This window comes from Mus caroli, chromosome 2 (assembly GCF_900094665.2).
Source record: "Mus caroli chromosome 2, CAROLI_EIJ_v1.1, whole genome shotgun sequence".
NCBI lineage: Eukaryota > Metazoa > Chordata > Mammalia > Rodentia > Muridae > Mus > Mus caroli.
This window is the reverse complement of record NC_034571.1, coordinates 6,646,483-6,654,895: the sequence shown is the minus strand read 5'-3', so window position 1 is coordinate 6,654,895 and position 8,413 is coordinate 6,646,483. Positions and strand designations below refer to the sequence as shown.

At 43.4% G+C, this 8,413-nt stretch overlaps 1 protein-coding gene across 1 annotated transcript in view; it reads left to right on the top strand.

The window, feature by feature from the left end:
• The window catches only part of Itih2 (inter-alpha-trypsin inhibitor heavy chain 2), a 34,855-nt gene that overhangs the window by 6,864 nt on the left and 19,578 nt on the right, over positions 1-8,413 (top strand). Inside the window, exons 6-9 of the mRNA XM_021184669.2 lie at positions 2,704-2,866; positions 5,093-5,200; positions 5,804-5,932; positions 7,190-7,306. Of these exons, the coding sequence (XP_021040328.1) occupies positions 2,704-2,866; positions 5,093-5,200; positions 5,804-5,932; positions 7,190-7,306 (517 nt within the window). The remainder of the gene's footprint in view (positions 1-2,703; positions 2,867-5,092; positions 5,201-5,803; positions 5,933-7,189; positions 7,307-8,413) is intronic.

The window sequence follows — 8,413 nt, the reverse complement described above, 5'->3', positions numbered from 1 at the left end:
GAGAGAGAGAGAGAGAGAGAGAGAGAGAGAGAGAGAAAGAGAAAGAGAAAGAGAGACAGAGAGAGAGACAGAGATGAAGTTCTGGCATCCACTGGTGATCCCTGTGCAAGGGAGCAAAGTCAGGTATATCGCTGGCAAATGATAGCCAGTCAGCCTATCCTAATCGGCAAGATTTAAGTCAATGAAAAATCTTGCCTGGTCCACGCAGTGAGTGGATGGCTTTGCTGAAGAGCAGTACCTCCGGGCTTTGAAGGTTGGAGGATGACTCAGAGGTTAGAAGCACATACTTCTACAGGACTTGAGTTTGATTCTCAGCACTAATACTGAGTGACTCACAAGTCCCTGTAACTCCAGCTCAAAGGGATAAAGTGCCCTCTTCTGGTTCCAACAGGCACTGTGTGTGTGTGTCTGTCTGTGTCTGTGTCTGTGTCTGTGTCTGTGTCTGTGTCTGTGTCTGTGTCTGTCTGTGTCTGTGTCTGTGTCTGTGTCTGTGTCTGTGTCTGTGTCTGTGTCTGTGTCTGTGTGTGTGTAACTCCTCACAGGCATACACATGCACATATTTTTTAAACATACACCTGAGGATGTACTCTGATGCAAAACTTCAAAGAACATTCAACATAGGATTTACTCTCCATGCCATGCACATCATCTTCTTCCAAATCCTGCCATGTTTCTTCTCTTCTGCCTCCTCCTCTTCTCCATCCCCAAACTGACCTGTAGTAGAAACTCCTTTCATCTCACTCATGTATTTCTTTTATTAGCAGAATACATTGTATGTCTGCTCTGCACCCAGTTCTGTTAGAGGCAACGTAAAGACAAGCACTGTCAGACTCACAGAGCACACAGACAGGAAGCAATGCCCACCATGTGGATCGTGGACGAATGCTAATGGACCCAGGGGATCTGACTCCTGTGTGCGTGCTTCTGTAGAGAGGTCAAAAAACCTCTCACAGGGGAATAGTAGTTCATCTGAGCTCAACCAGACACAGAGTCCAGCCACATGGAAGGAGAAAAGCCCAAACAGAGGGGATGCTCCACTACAGCAGTGTGTTAACCGTTCTTGGACGTCCGTGAATCTTTCTGTATTTCTGTATTGTATTGTTGTTTTCTTGATGCTGGGTTTGTGTATATATACATACATATCTGTATGTACATACATAGCCTGATCTCAATGTCAAAGACAATCTCCTCTTGCCTCAGCCTGCTAGACTCATGGATTACAGTCGTGCACACCACTGCCTGCCTACCTTTGATCCTTTTTATCAATCAGACCCTAATGTCAATTCACTTGTTAATTCCACAGTTGTCTTTGTAACAGAATTTTTCTGGGCACTACACATTTATCAGAAAACCTGGAACTTCCAGGCCACTCCTTGTATAACGTGGCTTCTCTCAATGTGTTTTGTCTAGAAAGTTTGTATCAGGTCTATTCAGCTTTTTCTTCCATGACTGAGTGTCCCACACTACATCTCTGAACCCAGATTGGCTAATCACGCACAATCCCATCCACACTAATCATTTAATTTCAAAATTATTCACTCAAGTGTGGATGCTCACATTTTAATCTCAGAATGCCAGAGGCAGGCAGATAGGCATCTGTGAGCTCAAGACCTGAATATAGTGACTTACAAGTTAGAGGTGCACGTGAGACTTTGTCTCAAAAGAAATAAAATCATCCACACATGCTCACACAGGAACACACACACCATTCAGTGTGAGTCTTGGTGCTAGATTCAACCTCACTGGAAAATCTTGCTGCTTCCTCTTTAAAACCCTAAACACACACCTCAAAAGCAATCATTGTCCTGGATTTGATAGTGTTTTAGTTAGGGTTTTACTGCTGTGAACAGACACCATGACAAAGGCAACTCTTTCAAGGACAACATGCTTACAGGCTCAGAGGTTCAGTTCTTTATCATCAAGGTGGGAACATGGCAGCATCCAGGCAGACATGGTACAAGAGGAGCTGAGAGTTCTACACCTTCATTTGGAGGCTGCTAGCAGAATACTCACTTCTGGACAGCTATGATGAGTGTCTTATAGCCTGTACCCACAGTGACACACCCACTCCAACAAAGCTACACTTCCTAATAGTGCCGATCCCTGGGCCAAGCATATACAAACCATCAAAAACAGTGACTTAACGAGGCCTTACATTGGAAAGACAGATGCAGGTCTAAGAAAATTGAAGTTTGACAATCTGTAGATCTCACAATATATATAACAAACTGAACGTAAGTCTAAGAGGGCAGTGTAGGGACTAAGTACCACCTTTGGAGACACCTAAGCTTCTGTTTGATCCTGGTTCTACAACTGACTAGTTGCGAGACATCTTGAGGAGGCCCCTTACCCTCTACGAGCCTCACCTAACATCTGAAAGTTGAGGATAATGATGTCAGCTTACATTAACTGCTATATCAGAAATGATACCTGTTGGCTTCCTCACAGACCAGAACCAAATCAGTAGTCCTTTGACAACTGACACTTCAATCAGTGAGAAGCTTAATAAATCAATTAATATATAGACCAGACGAGAAAGGTTAAAGTTCTTGGTTTGATTAAATTTATCTCCAATTTCCTCTTTGCTCTGATGAAGGTATTTCATAAACAACTGAGCAGGATAAAGATGAGAACTCTGTCTAAATGTTGTGTCTTGCAAACTTCATGCATGTATCTGCTTGTGTTGGGATCTCTGGCATCTAGGAGCAGAACTCTGGATATGGAGAACTTCAACACAGAGGTGAACATCCCGCCTGGAGCTAAGGTGCAGTTTGAACTTCATTACCAGGAGGTGAAGTGGAGGAAGCTGGGATCCTATGAGCACAAGATTCATTTGCAGCCCGGGAAGCTGGCCAAGCACTTGGAGGTGAGCCTGGCCTCACAGGGTCGGCAACAGTGCACATCTCTGATTTATTTATTGTCACCACCACCATTGGTGGTGTTTGATGCCCCTGGCTTGGAAAATCAATGTCGTATACTAAAAAGATTCAGAGTTAGAGTCAACTACACCATTCCTCCACAGATTTCAATGCAAGCTTAGCTCCTTATGTGCAAAAGCAGTCCACTGTTTGTTGTAGCAAATTACCACAAACTGTGTAACCTAAAACAACAGACATCTGTTCTTTCATGGTCAAACAGTGATCCACGATCAAGACATAAGCAGAGTGCCTATGGATTGTCCATAGACTGGGAGGATGGATTAATCCTGGGGAAATTTGAATTCTAAGATGAGAGAGGAGAACACACGTTGTTCCTTGCTTCTGGTATCTGCCAGGTGCTGGCAGCCCTTGGAAGCCTTGTGGCATTCTGCTCTATATTGTTCCTCCTCTGCATGTCTCAAATCTCCTTCTGCCTTCCCCTTCCTGGATTTAAGAGCCCAGCAGCAGAGGACAACTTCATCTTCAAGATGCTTAGCTTAGTCACATCCCTAGAGACTCCTTCCCAAATAAGTTCAGATTCAAATTTCAGGGTTTGAGTAATGTGCCCTTCAGGGAGCCACCACTCAACCCATGAAATTAACCTTCAGGGTAAAGGTGTTGTGAGTCTCCTCTTTCTTGGCAGTAAAAGGTATACTATCTGGGATTTGAGTCTTGCAGCTACCAGAATCATAAGCCAGATAAACTATTTCGCCTATAAAATATTTAGCCTCGGGAATTTTAACATAACTAAGAGTGAAACAACACACTGTTTTTCATACTATTCTATTACACACACACACACACATTCTCATACATATAAAATGAAATATAGAAATCTTTTAAAATTTTTCACAGTGTTTTAGCATCCTGGCAAGGGGCCCTTCGATGACCTATAATATGGAGGCCAGCTCTATGCAGAAGGAAAACTATATGACTGATTTCCCTTTATACTAGTTTCCTGCCTTGAAAACGAACTCACCTAACAATAGCAGCATCCATCCCTTCCAAGGTGATATCCTTGCATAAGGCCCCATCACTTGCTTGTGTATGTAGAGGGTGTATGAGTGTGCTCATGGGTAAACTCACCTATGTGTATACAGGTAAAGGTCAGAGGTTAACTCTGGTTATTTCCTGTTGCTTTTCACATTTTCTTTGGAGACAGGGTATCTTCCTGAACTTTGAGCTCACTGCCTGGCCAGTGGGTCTCCAGGATCCTCCGGTCTCCATCTCCCAGTGCTGAAGCTATAGGTGCATCCAGATTTGACATGCGCAATAGGGATTAGAACTTAAGTCTTCATGCTTGCCTGGGAAAGCACTTAACCCATTGAGGCATCTCCAGCCTGAGGCCCAACACACTTCAACTAATGCCATCCCAGTGAGCAAGGTTTCTAACATGTGACCATACTAATGGTGTGTCCTGATGGGTATTGTTAATTGTCACCTTGATAGAATCTAGACACACAGAAGAATTATCTTAATTATATTAACTGATGTGGAAAGACATATCTTGCTGATGATGGGGATAGTCCCTGAGCAGGGGCTCCTGAGCCATGCTAAATGGAGCTGGATTAGAGTGTAGTGGCTTGTGTTTATCTCTTTCTGTTTCCTAATTGGGTGCCATCTGATCTATGTCATCAAGCTCCTGCTGCCTCTTCTTGCCCACCACGATGGACTGTGCTGTGAACTATGACCCAAAACAAATACGTTCTCCCTTCAGTTGCTCTTTTTATACCAGCAACAGAAAAAGAAACCGAGTCATGTGTCCACATCCCAGTCAGGAGATGGAAACCCTGGGATGAATGAGGTGACACAAAGTTGGAATCCAGGAACTGAAAGGATTCCCCAGAGTGACCATGACACCATGCTCAGGAAACTGGGAGATAAGAAAAAGCATCAGAGGGCTGGTGAGATGGCTCAGTGGGTAAGAGCACCCGACTGCTCTTCCAAAGGTCCAGAGTTCAAATCCCAGCAACCACATGGTGGCTTACAACCATCCGTAACGAGATCTGGCGCCCTCTGGAGTGTCTGAGGACGGCTACAGTGTACTTACATATGATAAATAAGTAAATCTTAAAAAAAAAAAAAAAAAGCATCAGAGAGCTTAAGAGTGAGATTCCTTTCCTGCTTTAAAGATCCCGAAAGACTTTTGATGCCATCATTTTTCTCCTCCTTAGGTGAATGTGTGGATTATTGAACCCCAAGGAATGAGATTTCTTCATGTTCCTGACACATTTGAAGGCCATTTCCAAGGCGTCCCTGTCATATCTAAAGGACAACAGAAGGTACTAGATGCATTGCTCATTGCCAGCTATCCAAGTGGTCACTGGATCCTGGCTCTTTTGTCCTGTGCTCTGGACCTTGAGGGGTAGAATGGGGAAGAGAGTGGTCTGATGGGCTAAGGTCAAAGGCTAGAGTTTCTTTTCTATTAAATATACAAAGCAACGTTCCCAATTATGTAATTTCATTGTATCCATTTTGGACCCTCCTTTTCCCCACAAGACAATTTTCACATAAAGAATTTTCATAAACCACAAGTCATATTCCCTTTAATCGTCTTTGCAGTATGGCCAATAAGAAACAACTATGAAAAGGTCAGAGTCCTCTCAGGATGAACACAGACTCTTTCTAGAGTGGGAGCCATTCCTTCAATGGTATCTGGTGGGAAACTCTTTGGAGCCCTTTTTTTAAAGGCCTGATACCTGGAAAACAGTACCACAGTCTGTTAAATGCTCCAGCCATGCTCTAACTTTCATTTCCATAAGTATTAGGCCAGTGGCTGCGTTCAGCATGCTGTTCTCCTTTAGGGTGAGCAGAGGCAACAGCCATACACACCCCAATCAGGATCTGAGAGGAAAATCAGCTTCTTATGTCTCTGTCCCTTGCAGGCACATGTATCCTTCAAGCCCACAGTAGCACAACAAAGAAAATGCCCCAACTGCACAGAGACTGCAGTGAACGGGGAGCTGGTGGTGATGTATGATGTCAACAGAGAAGAGAAGGCTGGGGAACTTGAGGTGAGTGCTGGCAGGCTCCAGAACTACCAAGCTGAAGAAAAAACAAAAATCAAAAACAAAAAAAAACCTGATTGATGGTGATCCTTGGCTTGTGAGTGGCTCCTGGTTGTCAAGGGAAGGGCTCAAGATACAGAGAAAAAAAAAATTATTTTTCATATATACATCCAAAAATTATCCTTTATGCCATTAAAAATAAAATAAAAGGTGCTTTAGAGACTGGCTAGTTGGTTAAAATACTTGTCATGCAAGCAAGAAGACCTGAGTTTCACCCCTAGAACACACGTAAAGAATTTGGGTATGGTGGCATCCTATCCTGGTTTTATTTCTGTTATTATGATAAAATAACCTGATGTAAACCTTAAGGGAGAAAAGGGATCTTATTCATCTTTCAATTTCAGGTTATAGTTCATCATAACAGGGGAGTCACAATGACAAGAGCTATTCATAACACAGCCAGAGTCAAAAGCAGAGATAAATGGATATGTACATGCTCACTTGCTTACTTGCTTGAGCTGAGCTAAAGTTCTCTACTCTTGTGCAATTCTGAATCTCCCTGGCAAGGGAATGGTGATGCTCACAGTGGGCTGGGTCTTCCCACACAGTTAACTTAAGACAATTCCACATACACAGACATGCCCACAGGCCAACCCAATGTAAACTGAGACTCTCTCCGTGGATCACTATAAATTCCATCAAATTGACAATTAGACGTGACCATCAAGCAGGTGTTTGTTACCCCCACCCCCTACTGAGTCTTAACTCCCTCAAGAGTAGACTGTGCTAAACATATCTCCCAGGGTCTGGAGAGAATGTTATTTCTTTAGAGACTTCCTTCGTAATCAGATCAGTTAGCATGCTGTGATGGAAACACTTGTTAGCTGTCTATATCCTTGCTGGTTGAGTCCTGTGTGAGCAAAGACCATCTGACTCACCGTTGCTTAGCAGTGGTTTTCGCTGCAATGGCGCTTGAGATGATGACTAGTTGAAGTGGAACAGGGCATAGTGGAGCAGATTGGGGTTGAAAACAGAGCGGCTTAGACTCCCAGAATGGAAGAACAAGAGAAACATCTGGAGAAGAAAAGGATGGGTACACACCAAGCTTCCCCTTCTGCTCTTCCTCATCGTCATGGACATGGTTGCTTCGCCTGTAGCCTATCTTTTCTCCGTGGTCTCCAGCCTCTATTCCTTACCTTCCAAACATCGCTCATCATCTGACTCATACACAAGTTTTTGGGGTTTTTTGTTTTTGTTTTTTAGGTATTTAATGGATATTTTGTTCACTTCTTTGCTCCTGAGAACCTGGACCCAATCCCCAAAAACATCCTTTTTGTTATTGACGTCAGTGGCTCCATGTGGGGAATTAAGATGAAGCAGGTAAGGACTCCGTGTTCATGGGGTAGCTGAGAGTCCCACCCCCTTTGTTTACTTTTCATAATGCAGTTATTATAAGTTATTATAAATAATAAGCCAGTGTTCCCTCTGGGCCCATACTTTGAGCTAAAACTCAGGAACTGTACTTGTTGATCCTCATTGACTAAGGGTGTCAGCCCTTCCCAAAGTTGGGAGATAATTGTATGTTCACTGGGCTTATATGAAAATCCTTTTAAAAAATCCTTTTGATCTCCAAGTTTACTCCTCTCTCTTCCCTCTCTTGCTGTTTTATTTTCTAATTCTATGTCTAAAAACTTGCCCGCTGAACAGTCCCACGTCTATGTAATCTGTTCTCTTTCTGATCATGTCTCAGCAGTATATTGCTATTAATCACAAGTAACTTTAAAAATCTTCATAAACATATCATGAGTGTGTGTGCAAGTCCCTGTGCATGTGCTTGCACGTGTGTGTGTATGTGTGTGTGTGCTATGTACATGTGAGTGTCTATGTAGTGCACACCAAGGCCAGAGATGCCACACTTTTGGCATCTCCATCTATTACTCTCCACTTTATCTTTGGAGACAGAGTTTGGTCTCCAAACCCAGAGTGTGCCCTTTCAGGCTAAGCTGGCTGCCCAGTGAATCCTTGGACATCTGCCTATCTCTGCTCCCTCAGTGCTGGGGTTATATGTGCATACAACCACACTTGTCTTTTACATGGGTGTGAGTGATCCAAACACAAGTCTTCATACTTTCATAGCAAGCTCTTTACCCATGGAACCACCACCTGCCCTGTTTTTAGTCTATCATTTTTATCTACGTTGTCATTCCTTGGGGGTGCATATCCCATCTGAAGACTTCCAGTTCAGAGATAAACATAGGCATATCCTTGATAAATAGAATACAGGCAGATCTAAAGTAAGTGAGATGATTTCTCCTCCTCCTCCTCTTTCTCCTCTTTTTCTTCTTCCTCCTCATACTCTTCTTCCTCCTCATACTCTTCTTCCTCTTCCTCTTCCTCTTCCTCCTCTTCCTCCTCTTCCTCCTCTTCCTCCTCTTCCTCCTCTTCCTCCTCTTCCTCCTCTTCCTCCTCTTCCTCCTCTTCCTCCTC